The following is a 15,995-nucleotide window of genomic DNA, read 5'->3' on the forward strand; positions in this document are numbered from 1 at the left end:
CAAATCACTGTTGTAGTAGTGAAAGAAGAATCAGTCTTGAAGCTTAACATGAAAATCAAACCAATGAATCTGCCAACTGTAACAAAAATTTTGAAAGATTCAATGAGTTGCCCCAGCATATTCAACAACCAGTGCACATAATAAAAAGCTTCTCGGTCTAGTTCTGCAACAGTTCTGACCCACTTCTTTCAAAACATAGCTGCTGAATATCTTGGTTTTCAAGGCAGTGCGAGAACATGTTAGATATTATTCAAAACATAACCAAATACATCCAGTTTGAGTTGATCTCTTAACAAGACAATGTTATGTTTATAAAAGTAAAAAGATTAATATCTCTCGGAAAGAATACCTCAAATTATGTTTTTAAAAATAACACTGTAAGAGAATTTTTCACCCTGTGGATAAAGAAATATATGGTCAACCAAATTCTAAACACTTTAAATACCCTTGTCAGTCAGACCATCTGCTTTAGTTAGGATGAAACAACAACACTTGAGTGTAGAGCACAGTAGGGGATAAGTATGGTGGAACATTTAGCAGATGACAGCTACAGCAATGTGTGTGACTTGGTCATAGTAATTGATAATAAATGCTCGAGGCAGTAGCAACGGCTACAGTGTTAACATCAATGTTCCATTAATACCACTTCTTGTCTCGTGCAAATTACAGGTGCATAATGAACAATCTACTCCTACTTGCATGTTCTGCATTGTTGCAGCAAATTGTTTTGATTCTGCTTATACTACGGCACAATTAGATTCTCTATCATTCAAGCCATTTCAGAGACTATAAACGTGAAGGATTTTGAAATTTCAAACAATTACATCATTGAGGATTTTTACCAAATTTTCTGATTAAAATAGTGAACTAAATGTTTACAAACAAAAATTAATAGATACTAATTAATTTATGTTAATGGTTATGTATGGTGTATTTTTCATTACTATTTCTTTTATTTGTAAAGATCTCCTTGCATCTAAAAAAAATACATACATTTTCAATTCCAGCTAGAGCATCTTAAAAGCCATCTTATACTGGTTTGTGATATATCTTGAATTTGCCCCCAGAAGAATGTTAACCCACAAATCCTTATATGCCTTATTTATAATCGTACAATTATGAGAGATGTCTCAAATATGATTAATACACATCCAAATGCTTTTTAGTTTTACATATTTTTATTGCTTATTCAGAAAAATTTCAAATGTTATGTACTTTGATTAAAAATTCAAAACCAAGGAAAACCGAGAAAGCTTTTAGATGTGTATTGATCATATCTATAAAACGGGATACCCTACAACAAAAAATAAGGGTGTAAAAACATTTGAAGTTTTAACATTGCTCTTATGGGGTAAAAATCAAGGTTGTTCCACTACACCTGGCTCTTAATATTGTTTGTGCACAAGCTCTTAAAAATGTGTCTTTCAAAGTGACATGCCATGGACAGTGACCATGTACAACATAAAGCTTATAATGTTAACTTTTTAACTTTACAACACTTATAAAGCACCAATATGTTTCTTTACTTTCATTTACATATAAATATATAAAGTTAAATTAAAATATAATAGCATACTAATATAATTTAATACCAAACAACATAAATTAATAATGTCATGAAAAGAAAATGAGCTTATAAAAGTTAAACATTTTTTCCATAGAAATGTCAATTTTAAGTTGATCCAACAAAAGAATTAATAGAAGTGAGAACTGAAATTTGGAATACCTTGCCTGATTGACTGTTGCTCATAGGACTATGTCTCTAAGTAAATTTAGACCTATTGCTGGAACTCCATAAAACAGTCCTTTCATCACTATAAATACATACATTACATATGATAACAGAGGGCATATAGCGATTGTCCAAATATCAAATTTTGGGGACTGCTTCAGTCAAGTGCCTGTCATTACTTGTTTATGTGTAGTTATGGGCCGTCATAAAACTCAAAAATCGATTGAGTCTGATCCAACTTGTATATGCAAGTACAGTGGAGTCCCGCTAATCCGAACACGTGTAATCCGAACGTCGGTTAATCCGAACAGGTCCAGGAGGAATTATTTATAACGATAATGAACAGTTATAGGAACTAATTACATAAAAAATGAAAATGGGTGCATCATTTCGTACATAAACAAAGAAAACTTTAATTAAATAGACATACTGTACAGTATTTTATTAAGACAAATTGTGTACGGTACAGTACATAAATAATGAAGTTAAATAAAGTATCAAATTGAAACTTATAGGTTAAGTATGAGTTAAATTACTGTATTAAGAAGTGAAATCAAACGAAAATTGGACGTACAGTACTGATATTATTATTGAGTACAATATTAATTGTTAAAAGACATAAATTCAGTTATTGTCTTCTGTCGCATTGAAGAGAGTCTATTGGATGACGCGTAGCGTGGACCCGTACAATATCCAGTACGCTCACATTGCTTAACAATAGAACTCTCACACTAAATACGGTAAATGTGCTTAGTATTCGCAAACACTTTTATTTGTCAAGAAATACAATGCAACAGTCAGAAAACATGTTTTAATAAACAATGTTGATAATTCTATAACAAAATAGACCCATCTCAAGTTTAAAACCGTATTTTTCTGTAATTCTGGCTAATCCGAACAATCACATAATCCGAATAGGGCTTGGTCCCAATTAGGTCGGATTAACGGGACTCTACTGTATAATTAATAAATAACCAGACACTTTTTAATGTTACATTTTCAGAAATATTTTAACACTCTGAAACTAAAATGTATTACATATATTTTTCTAATTCTGATTAAATTTTCACTGTTAAAGCACTTTTAGACACTTAAAAAATTAAACCAAAAGCTTATTCCTCAAAAACTTCTCATAACAATTAACAAATTAATATCATTGTGGGTAAATTGTTATGAAAAATGTCTCTTGAACATTTGGATGATTTGACTTAAAATCTAATTATGATATTTAATTATTTTAAATCCAGTTTTGGATCAACTAAGGTTATAATAATTGAGTAACTTTTTAATTGCCACACTCATGTCAACACATTTCTAATAATTATCTGATTATGTAATACCTGACTTCTATAAATTAAGTGGCAGATTTAAAACACTAGCAGTGTCTACTTAAAATAAAAGAGCTTGACAGCAGGATGGTTTGATTGCTACTGCACTCTAGATTAAAATACTGGTATTAAACCTAGAACTGGCTTAAGACAAGTGGAGAGTCCTTTGTATGTTTCACCATTCACAAAAACTCACGGTGAGTCTTTCGACAAGGTTAACTTTTTATTGCATTTATTTACATCCAAACACAGCTTATGGCATAATCTGATTGAGGTCTATATATAAAGAAACATCGGTATATAACAAATTATAAACTTATAATCAATTGTCACTGCAGCACCAATGTTGAACATTTCATATAGCATGTATGCATGCTTCATTATTGTAATTGAATATCGTTTCTGAATTTTGATGCTAATACTAATGTGTTCTAAATCTCTTCAGCTACTCACGTTTTCTGTTGCTGCTGCTGCTACTTTGTCATTTTAGATACAGATTTTATTCTACGGAGTACTTTTGCGAGTTTTAATTTTGGTGAAATACTCAAGTCATTATGTATAAATGTATGTTGAGAGCAAATATTACTGCGAAATTATGTATTGGATACATTTCTTAATTCCTATAAATGAAGCTACCTGTTTATTATGTCCGATAAGTAGAATTGATTTAAAAAATTATATTGTTTTCATCATAATTTTTCTTTAGAAATCTTTAATTTCTTTTAGCAGTGAAATTAAAATTAATAAAATTAATTTATTCAGTAAATATAATACAACTGACCTACTCATTTCCTTCAAATTGCAATATATTAACAATCATTTTTGTGATAGTATTAGATTTTCGAATTTTGGTAGTAAATTCACACTTTTTGGTAATTTTATAGTTTTTAAATTTTATTTGTGATTCTTATATGTATAAACCTTTTGTACTCGTATATAATGTAAATCATGAATACAATTTTTAAAATGTCTAAATTTTAAATAAAAAAAAACTTATTTAATTTAATACAAAGAAGTACACCTAAAAGATTACAATTAAATTATAATTATGGGTAATATGAAAGAGCATTCCTTGTGAATAAAACAGTATGCAACATGAAGCTAGAGTAAAAACTATATTTTTATGAAGTTTGTAAATACTTGCAAAGATACTAAAAATGTCTTGCCAGTATAGAGGTCAATCATTGCCAGTTCTAAATTTCGTAAATGCTGCAGAGCGGTCTAACAGCATGGTGAAAAACATGGCAATTTGGTAGTTGAAATTTAAACTTAAAAGTCCACTAAATGATTAAAAATTACATAAACAATAGTTTTCCGTAACTGTGATACTTTGGAAATGGTAAAAAGTTATGTGTAATGAATGATAAGGAAGCAACAAATGAGAATGTTTGTGCCATATTTTGGCTCTATTAATTAAAATTATCTCTAAGTTAGTTAGCACTGTGATGACTCAGTAAAAAGTAATAAATTGTTCACAAAAAATGAGAGTGGAATAGTGATTGAATTTTTTAAAGAATGTCAAATCGATACAACTGCAGCTCTAGTTTCTATCTTTATCACACTCAAATCCTGCCAGAGACAAACTCTCTATGAGTTCCTTGCACTGGCCAGTTGACTGTGTGAACAGATAAGTCAAGGCTAAAAATGAGATGGTCTTCTCATAAAAAAAAGTAGCACTGAGTATATAACATGACATCATAGTACTTACAGACACAACTTGATGCAGAATGAACAAGAAGCTATAACAGCTATGGTCCCCATAAAGAAAACTATTATTTGATGCCTTTTCAATAGTTTTAATTTACTCTCATCAATAAATGTTGCAATACATAACAGTGTTCATGTTTTAAGTTTCGGATTCCCCAAAAGAAAACAAAAAACTTTAACAAATAAATAGTTTTAAATTCAACTGGTTCCCTTGATTTGAAAATTAATTAATGTGAGATTTCAACATTGCTTACATTAATGAGATTAGTACTTGGTTGGGATTTGGTTCCAAGTGGTAAATTCATTTTTGGTTGAAACAATGTTCTAGTTTTTTTTGTGTTGAATCGCATGTTGAATGGTCTCTTATAATTCTGATGAACAACATTAAACCAATTATTGGTCATTCTCACTCTAAATGGAGTGATGTTCTTTCAATATAATCTTTGGGACAGAATTTACAGGTTAGTTGATAAATTACGTTTTTTGTGGTGCAATCAATGTTGCCTTAATGACATAAATGTAAATAAGTCATTTGACAGGTATTTGGTCTTCCGATCATATGTTAGTTTTGTTATTTAAAACACATATGTGAAAAAAAACTGCCAAATACAAAATAATTGAATCATAAAAAGTGAGGGCTCTGTGGTGTAATGGTAGCATATTTACCCGGCAAGTGAGAGATCCGGGTTAGAGTTGCGGCGGATCAAGTACTTTTTGTGATTCAACGTTTATTAAAATTAAATTAGGCTATTGTACACTTATACAAATTTAATGAATGTGTATATACATACATATATATAAATATATATATGTATATATATATATACATATATATGTTAAATGTTCTACGAAAGTAAGTCTTCTAATTACAGTAATTCAAAAAGGAATACACACCACATTCTATTTAAATATGAGGAAAAGGTCTGTAATAAAAAGTTAATTATGAACTGAGAATTATTAGTAACTGTGTACACAGGTGTAATTTCACTCATCTTGTATTTTCAGTTCCAAGATGAAAGTTTGGAGAATTTAAAAGATAGAATGACAAAATCTTGTTTATTCATCGGTATCCAAAAAAATCTCTTCCCGAGTCTAATCAATTTTACAAAATGCTCTTGATTGCAATTAAATCACTGAAAACCACTAAAAATGATATTGTTATACATAACCTTGTCTGTATTTAAATATTCCCTAACAAGTTTTATCACAATTTACAGTATTTCCACATAACCATTCATGTTTCAGGTCATCTATTATTATTGTCTAAGGCGATGGGGAATTGATTGTATTACCCACTCACTATTAGTAGTTTCTTCAAGTAAGACATTCTCTCCTCCTGTACTGCTTGACCAAGAAACAGATCTCAACACATTATCTTACTTTAAGGCCATTCAATGTCTTCTTATGGTAAACTACGTATATGTATACCAATGATTCAATACTCATACTTCACACAACTGCTAGAATAATCAAGATTTAAATTTAGTTTGAATAAGGTTACTTCATGCAAATTATATTTGAATAATTGAAACCTACTTTGGTGTCACCTAGAACTCATATATATTAGTTTAAATTTGGCAAGTTAATTTTTAGTAGTCAGAGGATAAAATAACTAAATTTTGAAGAATAATAATAAAAACAATTAATTTAATGACCAAAAATTCCTAGTTAAACTTCAAAAGAAGTGGATATCTAGCCTGAGCACTATCTTTTATCGCTATTTAAATAGTTTTAAAAATTATATTTCTTTTATTCTGATTTTTAGTAAACATGAATATGACAGTCTTCTTAAACCTAAAATATTATTATGAAACATATTCTTGCTAAAGTTCTAACTTAAATCTGGACGAGACAAGAAGTGGAAGGATAGTTTTATGGAACACCCTTTATTTCATTGTCAGCAATTCATCACTTAATAGAAGAATACATGATTATTTATTACTCATAAAAATGTTGTTTGTTTGTATTATTACTTTGTTAATGGTTAAGTATGATTTAATTTTAACCTATTTCAAACAAGGAGAGTTAGTTGGCATAATTTTAGTGGATGCTACACGTGATTCAATTCTTTACTAGTTCATACCAAAAAGAACTCCAAGTAAATGGCCTTCAAAATCAGGTTATATTAGAATTGCTGACAAGAAATGTTATCTGAAGCTATATTATATGAATTAACATACAATGATGAAAGATTAATGAAGTCTAAGGTTCTCAATGAGGTTTTGTCTATAACAATTAATACACAACACATAAACAACTCTTAGCTTAGTAGGCCTAATGGACAAAACCAGAAATACAAACATCCAACAGAAAGCACGGAGCACCAATGGATCTCAAATCAAAATCTCCTAAGTGCTGATTGTAACACTCCTTTCAAAACTGTTTCTCAAACAATGAACATGAATATGTAACATGAAAAATAATTAAAACAAAATACACAATAAAAGCTAATTTATTGACCTACTAAATTTGACTTATGACTTAAATTCCTAGGGATATTTTGTGGTAAATATGCCAAACAACACAATGTAATAGTAAAAACTACTGTATACATGTCATCAGATTACTTTGAAGAAAACAAGTAAATAAGTCAGTTCATTTAGGATTCTTCTAACAAACTTTATTACAGTAACTTCGTGTTGTCATTTGTAACTATTCAAAACTATTCGTATAACATTATCATTGACCTTTGAAAACTGTTTAAATGTTTTCAAACTGTGGATATTGCTTGATTCCAGCCTATTTGTAATAAATATACAGAAATATTTTAGTTGACCAATGATAAGGTAAAAAATTATTGGTTATTTAAACTTTTTATCTAACACCTGGTTTACCTTTTACATTTATATATAACTGAAAATACAACAAAACACAAGATAATTAAGAATTTAGGTTTAGACCAACATTTTGTAATTCTCAACTGAGTGAAATGCTTGCTGCCCACTTGAGTGAGGTCGTTCATGTTCCTATCAAACCCTGTATGTTGCAATTACGAAACAGTGTAAGCGGTACTAATAACAATATTTTAGCATGTGCTGGCTCCGGCGTTATACGCTAATTCAGTCTTACAAATAATAGCATACACATTCACACACATTGCATTTAAAAATAGAAAATTCACACATATGGCCCAAACCTTTACAAGAATCTACGTTTAAGTATTTATACACAGATATATACACACAGGTTCGGTACTATACACGAGTTATATTAGAAAAACACGCAATATCTAAAAGGCAAACAAGTACCGCTTATTTCACCAAACTGACCCGGTGAAACGCGCAATATTTACACGGTGGCATGATAAACTGTATCAAAAGCTCTTTCTGAATCAATAAATCATGATTCACAATGTTGATATTCACAATTAATTATGAAACGCAATGAGTTGATTTGGAAAATATACACAATTTTAGTATTTAATTACTTTATGAAACTACGTCCATAAAGACGGCATCATTTATCATGCCTCCCATATTACCCTTACCAATTAAGATAGGATTATCAAATAATAATTAAGAAAATTTTACCATATTTATATCAACATTTACGATATACACCTCTTATTGATTTTATAGTTAAAAAATTAATGTCTATATTTTAATTCTAAAACATTAGCTACTATAATAGAATCTGTATTATTCAATATTTTATTTGTTTTTGAAAAGTAAACATAGATGAGTTACTTGTTATCAACTCCAAAGGGCTTTATTTAAAGATACTAAAATTGTTTGTAACAGCGTTACAATACCAATGGCAAGCATTTTTTTAAATTTACCTTTACTCATATTGTTCTTAAGGAGTTATGTTAAAAACATACATAAATAATGAAATAAAAGATTGTTTATTTAGATTGATAGAAATGTTTGATCTAATCCTCAATGGATAATACTCAACAGAATAAAACATAACGGTTCTAACAACAGATACTGATTTAAACAGTCAAATGATAAACAATCTAAAGATAATTATCTCAATTTACTTTAAATAATTAACCCATAACAATGAAAACACAAAATAAAACCATACATAATGCCAATAATTGTAGAGCAAGAGTCCGGGTCTACTTCAGAAAAGAATTTATAATATCAAGTTCCAGCGGAAACTTCTATCAAGGAATTCGCTAGTGATGTGTTATGTGAACAGTTTTCTAATAAGATTTCTGTGAAGCCCATGGATTTCTTTGCATCATAAATTCTCCTTTAGCTTCAACTTTCAGCAAAGGTTTGTCAAAGATAACAATCTAAAAGTTTCAGAAACCTAAATATTCAATTCAATGATCAGCAAAGCAAAATGCAATAGAAAATATAGAATAAAATTTCAAAGACACAGGGAGGGCCTGAGATCAGACTACCTTCATTCATAAAAAAAGCACACAAGAATATGTCAAAGGCCCAAGATTTAAATGCAGAATTTTTGACCATCCCTAATAAATAAAAAAATAAACAAAAATAAAGTTCAAGGTTGTGGACTCTTTACTCTATCTACAAAAACCAACAGACAAATTTAACTGACATTTTAGATTATTCAAATATTTTAGTGATTTTTCTAGTCTGTAAGAAATTAATTTTAGTTTAATTTGAATAATTATGACTCTAAAACACTAATTCAATCACAAAATTCCTCGATAACCATTTTGATACTTCTTATCTTTATTTTATCGAGAGCTAACAGTTAATTTTTTTATAAATAGACACATTGCCTCAATACAAGAAGGTGAACTCTACAAAGAATAATATGCAGCTAGCAAGAGTTTACTTCATACAATATAAAAATAACTTATACAGGTTTTAAATCTAGCGTGGATACTACGTAAGATAAATTTAATCAAAGAACATTTATTAACGAACTAAACTGATTATAATCACAATACCTAACGCAACTATATTTATATAATACACAGTTTAATATTTACACAACTAGTCTAACCTGGTATTAAGCTATTTGAAAAGACTTGCAACCAGGGTGAATTCAGAGTAGTCCAGTATCGTAACATGAACAACAGCCTCGCAAAATAGTGTTGTTAAATATAATGAGCTTAAGTTAATAGTTATTACAATGACAATTTACTCATTTGTATAATGAAACTTAAGATACCACTAAAAAAACTAGATTTCAATGCTGAATTGCATTAGTTAGTTTGGAATTAAAACAAACAAAAGAAAAGACTGTATTATTCTTGACTAATATGTATTATTCTACTGAACTTTAACTTTACATTTTTCTTATGAGCCTATTATGTATTTAAATAATTATGCTAACAACAAATCATCATTTCTTACAATAGTCTATAAAATTAAAATGTTCAACTAAATATTAATTAAGGTTTGTATATTGAGCTGATAGGCATTTTAAATGTGAAGCAACAACATTTATCCATCTTCAGTAAAGCTAAATTCTCTAGCACCTTCCTTTCAAATTTTGGATTCATCTGATTAGTGTGATTAATAATCTAGAATATGCCATGATCAAGAATTTTAAGTTGTCAACTTCTTATTCTTAACTTAGTTAAAAATTGTGTTTTAAGTGACAAATTTGAAAATTTTTTACACAGGAGAAATTTCATGGCACTTTTAAACTGGGGCATATAACTTAGACCTTCATTGGGATGAAAATTCATTTTCTTTCTGCAATTTTAAAACTCATCAACACAGTTAATTTGTATACTGGTCTAATACACTTAAATGATCAATATAAATAAGTCAGTTTTTTAACCGCTAAATTTTGAAGAGGTTTTAAAATCCTCCATTTCAGACACACATTCTAAGAATCCGGAAAAGATATCTTATCCAAAAAAAGTCTTTAAACTTCAAAATTACCAAGATTATTTCATCAACTGGGTAAAAATTAATTTCACATAAATAAGTAAAGCAACATTTTAATGAAAATTAACTTTTTAATACAAACAAGCTATTTATGCCCATTAGAAACATTGAAAACACATCTATGTACAAATAGTTTTATGATTAAATGGTTGTTAAATCAGTAATTTGTTAAGGATGCCTTGGACTCTCATTTGATATTGATAATGTGAGTGCATATTCTTTTAGCCCCATAAAACAGTGTGTATGTGCATGTGTGTGTGTGTTGATTTATCATATAGATTATTGAAGAAACAGATATTACAATGTATTTTGTACACTGTTTCAAAAATAAAGTAGACTCCACGTTGTTTAGCCACCTCAATACTAGTGTTTAGATGAATTAAAAATTGAAATACCTAGTGAGTATAGACTATGAGATGTACACTGGTATTGAATCACCCATACAAAATATCTGTTGTAACACCATTTTCACTGGTGTACTTACTCACCCTAATCAGATTACAATTGTACTTGTGATTTACAAAGCATAGAAAATTTAAGTAACCACAATATGATACAAGACAATAAAATACTCAAAATTTTGAGCTGATATTATTATATTTGAGTTAAGACCATAACTAAATAGATATGCAGTAGTTCCAAATTATTTGAGTGGAGAAAATGTAAAACTTACAAATTTAACAAACAAAAAATTACATCAAATAGTCAGGTTTATCATTTACATACTCTTGTTATCTATATTGTATCAATCAAAGTAATAGTGTAGAGGGTGGGAGGGGATCAGGGGGCAGAAACAATAAATTAGTCTTTGATGTATGGCTGCCTTTTCAGGTAATTCTGGATGTACCTGTTTTTTTTTTCATGTGTATATATTTTGCCAACATTGATATTTAGTTTCATTAAATCAACTCATTCTGATAAACTAGTTTTTGTTATAGCACAAACTGAGAATGGGAGTTGACTGAAAATGCTCATCGTTGGTATTTGATCACCACATGGCCAACTTATCACACCTGGACCAGATGAACTGACAAACTGGAATAGGAGTCTACTTTTTTATTTTACAATACTTCACAGAAAAATTCAACATGACTTTATTTTTAAATGTTATCTATTCCATTCACTTTTATTCTGTATTACACTTCAATAGGATTACTTTAACCGACTTAATGATATTAGTCTGGAGAGGCAAAATTAACACATACACAGTAAAACAATTTGAATACCACTAATAAAAACAATGTCATAGTTATTTAGTTTTGAACTATACTCATGCATTATCGTTCCTAATCAAATAATAATGGCTTACATTGAATTGCCAGAAAATCTAAAACAAAAACATAACAACAGATTAATTTCTTAAGAAGTAATTGATAAGGCTCAACTGCTGAGTGTTTCGGATCTGCATGACCTTCAGTTTTTAACACAAAATCTCTTTTCAAATGAGATTTTATTCTGAAAATTTCAAAATAACAACAAAACCGTATTTTAAACAACAAAACATCTTAAAAATAGCACAACAAGTTCGGAAGTATTTAATATTATAACTTAAGTCCAGTACAACAGTTACCTATAAAGATAACATTACTACTATCCTAAGACATTTATGGTAATAATTAAAAATACGCAATGCTAGCAACAATAACGATGATAAAAACTAATACACAAGAAACTGGTATTGTATTTCTTGATGAATAAGCGTTACTTTGACAAAAACCAATGATAATAGTGACTTTATTTATGATCTTTTATTTAAACAATATTACAACTCCTCAATATGGATTTAACCACAAAAAAATTAAACTAGATCACTTTCTTGATCATTCAAAATTATAAAAAAAACACAACTGAGTGTCGCTTTGCTAACAATAATGAAATTGATATCTTTAAAAAAAAAAAAAACAAACAATAAGAAAACCTCAAAAATTTTAAGTTAAATTTATGCATTTTAAGATCTAAAGGTTGGTAAAATAACAAGTTAGTGTGCTTTGTCTCAAAGCTTTCCTTGAAATACACAACACTGTTATAAATATTCTGACATACAGTGAAATATACAACCAGTAGTGTAACTGCAATTCATACGCACTTAGACCCTAGTCGTAGAAAACCGTTGACAAAAGGTCCATGTAGAAATTGGTAAGTTAGCAGTATTCATCGTAAAAAGCATTATTTAATTTTTACACTTTCACAACATAATAATGTATATTTTTGAATAGTTATCAGGGAAACCACAATTATCATTTTATCCCCCCCTCCGAAAATTTGACTGTTCAATCGACGAAATTAACTCTGCACGCCATGACTACCGAGAAGGTCTAGCGCACGTCACCACACGTTCAGACGCGAACACACTCACAGACTAGCGGTGGGGGGGAGAATGCCTTCATTTCTTGCGAGGCGTGTCATTAGGTGGGGCGGGGCGGGCTCGGGGTGGACCTGCCGTCTCCGGGGCGGGGCTGCACAGAAAGCACATACAATATGTAGATGCAAATACAACAATGTCGAATAATAAAACACATCTTTAACTGTCAAATTAATCTGAAATCACTCAATTTACAAATATTGTAATAATACAAAATAAACATGTTTAATGTTGATGTACAAGTATTTCAGTTTAAATTTTGTCAATAGTATAAAGCACTGCCTGTAAATTAACAGAAGATTAAGATGGGTAGGGCACGTGATTAGAAGAGAGAAAGGAAAATATGATGAATGAAATATAAAAGGGAAATTCAACAGCAATCAGAACGCATAAAAGATCCAAGATTGATGAAAGAACTAAGTAGAGATTGACAGAAAACTGGCAAGAGTGAACAATTCTGTAGACCAGCGGTTCTCAAACTTTTTACTTCAAGCCCCCCTTCAATAATCCAGGTGGTAGCTGCCCCCCCCCCCACATGTAACCGTACTTTATAAGTGAGTTTCTTTTGAAATTTTACAGTCAACTCAAAATTGGGTGTTCCTTTTGTACACCAATCCAGAAGGATGTGAGGGAAGATTCTTTAAACTTCCTTTCAAGCTCAGTGTCACCCTGGAGGTCAATGAGATTTTCTTTTTCTATCATGTTTAGGGAGCACTCATCGACGGTTGGTTTGAATGGGTTTTGAATCCATGCCAACCTATCCAAGTCCTCATCAAAATATTTTTTAAAACGAGATTTGAGGAATTCTAAGTGTTTAAGAAAGCATTTCTAAGGATTCGTTGGAATAGTTTTGAGATCTATTTCTTCAATCATAATTTTAAGATTAGGAAATAGCTCAATATTGTCACATTTAATACCGCCCTCGTACAAACTTAGCTTCTTTACAAAGCTGTTCATCTTTTCAGTCCATTGCAGAATGTTTGCTTCTTTTTTCTGTAAAGACTTGTTTAGTACATTTATTTTCCCGAATACATCTGCCAGGTACGCTAATCCCAGCAAAAAATCTGAGTCAGTGAAAAACGTTGAGTTTTGGTGATTTTCGTCAAGCAAAAATGCCAGGACTTCATGTCTAAGCTCAAATATTCTGGTCAAAGCCTTTCCTCTCGATAAACAGCAAGCTTCAGTGTGAAACAGTAAAGCTGTGTGTTCTGAGCCCATATCTTCACAGAGAATTTTAAAAACTCGAGACTTTAATGAAATTGACTGTTTTAATGACCATGTGCAAAATTTCATCAAGTTCTGGGGTCATACCTTTTATTGCTAATGCCTCTCTATGAATTATGCAGTGTGTCCATCTAGTTTCTGGAGCTACCTTTTTGATCAAACCTCGTTGTCCAGTGTATTTTCCTGACATAGATCGAGCTCCATCTGTGCAAATTCCCGTACATTTGATCTAAGATATTTCATTATCCTGCAAAAATGAATCAATCATTCGGAAAATGGTTTCACCAGTGGCATCGGCTGAAAACTTCTCACAAAAAAGCAACTCTTCCCGCATCGCATCACCATAGACGAATCTTACATAACATATTAAATAAGCAACTCCATGAAGATGGTAGCTTCATCAACTTGTAAGGCAAAATGAGCATTTTTCACCTTTTCCATTAATTGCGCTTGAAGATCTTCTGAAATGTCAGCTATACGTCTTGACACCATATCATTTGACATTGGTATGGACCTTCAACTGTTGCCCCATGGATTCTCCAAACATAGTTGAAACCATATCAATTGCTGCTGGTAATATCAGGTCTTCTATAGTGTGTGACAAATAGATATAGTGAGAAATCTGATAAGATGCCAACAAAGCCTTTGAATTTACACTTGTAATGTTGGAAAAAGCATTCTTTGTAGACTTAACACTGTAAAGTTTTCGTTCAAAAAACTCTCTAGGTTTGTTTGCGATATTTCTATGTTTAGTGTCAAGATGTCTTTTTAGTTTGTTAGGTTTCATGCTGTCAGAGGCCAGGACGGCTAGACAGATTACACACTGGGGCCGTTCTTGGCCATTTATGATTGTGTTTGTAAAACCCAATGATAAATAACTGTCATCATACTTGCGCACTTTGGCTACGCTTGGTCCACTCGGTCTTGCAGAACGTGTGTTTACACTTGCCATGTCACTCGGGTCCTCATTTTGACCTTGACTGTCACTGACGCCACTACTCGTACCTGCCTTCACGTATGCGCCTCCACTTCCATCACTTGTTACAGTTACAAGAAATCTTTTCATTTCAATGTACATATACACACTTGTACTCAAAAAACTTAAGCAAAACCAAAGTATCTACGAAAATAACCACAAAATATGGAGATCTGCTACTTTCAAAACACGGAACTGCCCAAACTGAACTAGACGTGTAGCATTGGTGGTAGGGGTAGGAGTGGTGGGGGCTTCGGGAAAGTCCGGGCCCGATCGGTCACGATCGTACTTCACGAGTCATTGGACAAGCAGGCACTACCACGGTAACGTTACCGTGGGCGCTACCGTGAGTCATCTTCAACGCTGTACTGAAAACATGTCGGTGTACACTCACAGTATTTTACTGCCGATAAACTAAGAAAAATAAAATATTCGGCACTATTACTAAGATGACTAAAAATAATACATACACTTGTTGTAATTTTAAAAATAAGAAGTTTTTCTTTATTATTTTGTAAGTAAATTAAATTAATATTTCAAGCAAGCATTGGCCCCCCTTGGGGGTCGTGCCCCACACTTTGAGAACCACTGCTGTAGACCAGAGGTATGGAGCCAGCTAGTTGATGAGACCATGGCAGTAAGAAGTCAATTCAACAGAGAATTCCCTGAACTATCCTTTAGATTTCTTTGATAGTTTTGATATTGCAATAAGTGAATTCTATACAGTAGAAACATAATATATTCTTACAGCCATATTAGTTCATTTATATCAATAAAGTTGCTGTTACTAAATATAAATTTTATTGTTTGAACTTAAAATGACGTAAGTTTAAAAAGTTAT

At 30.9% G+C, this 15,995-nt stretch overlaps 1 protein-coding gene across 3 annotated transcripts in view; it reads right to left on the reverse strand.

The window, feature by feature from the left end:
* Positions 1 to 7,201: 7,201 nt before the first annotated feature.
* The window catches only part of LOC124354387 (casein kinase I-like), a 79,793-nt gene continuing 70,999 nt past the window's right edge, over positions 7,202 to 15,995 (reverse strand). For all 3 annotated transcript variants that reach the window (XM_046804798.1, XM_046804797.1, XM_046804796.1), the window contains one exon: positions 7,202 to 13,048. In XM_046804798.1, coding sequence (XP_046660754.1) covers positions 12,976 to 13,048 — 73 coding nt within the window. In that variant the 3' untranslated portion in view covers positions 7,202 to 12,975. The remainder of the gene's footprint in view (positions 13,049 to 15,995) is intronic.

The sequence above is a fragment of the Homalodisca vitripennis genome, chromosome 2, assembly GCF_021130785.1.
Source record: "Homalodisca vitripennis isolate AUS2020 chromosome 2, UT_GWSS_2.1, whole genome shotgun sequence".
Lineage (NCBI taxonomy): Eukaryota > Metazoa > Arthropoda > Insecta > Hemiptera > Cicadellidae > Homalodisca > Homalodisca vitripennis.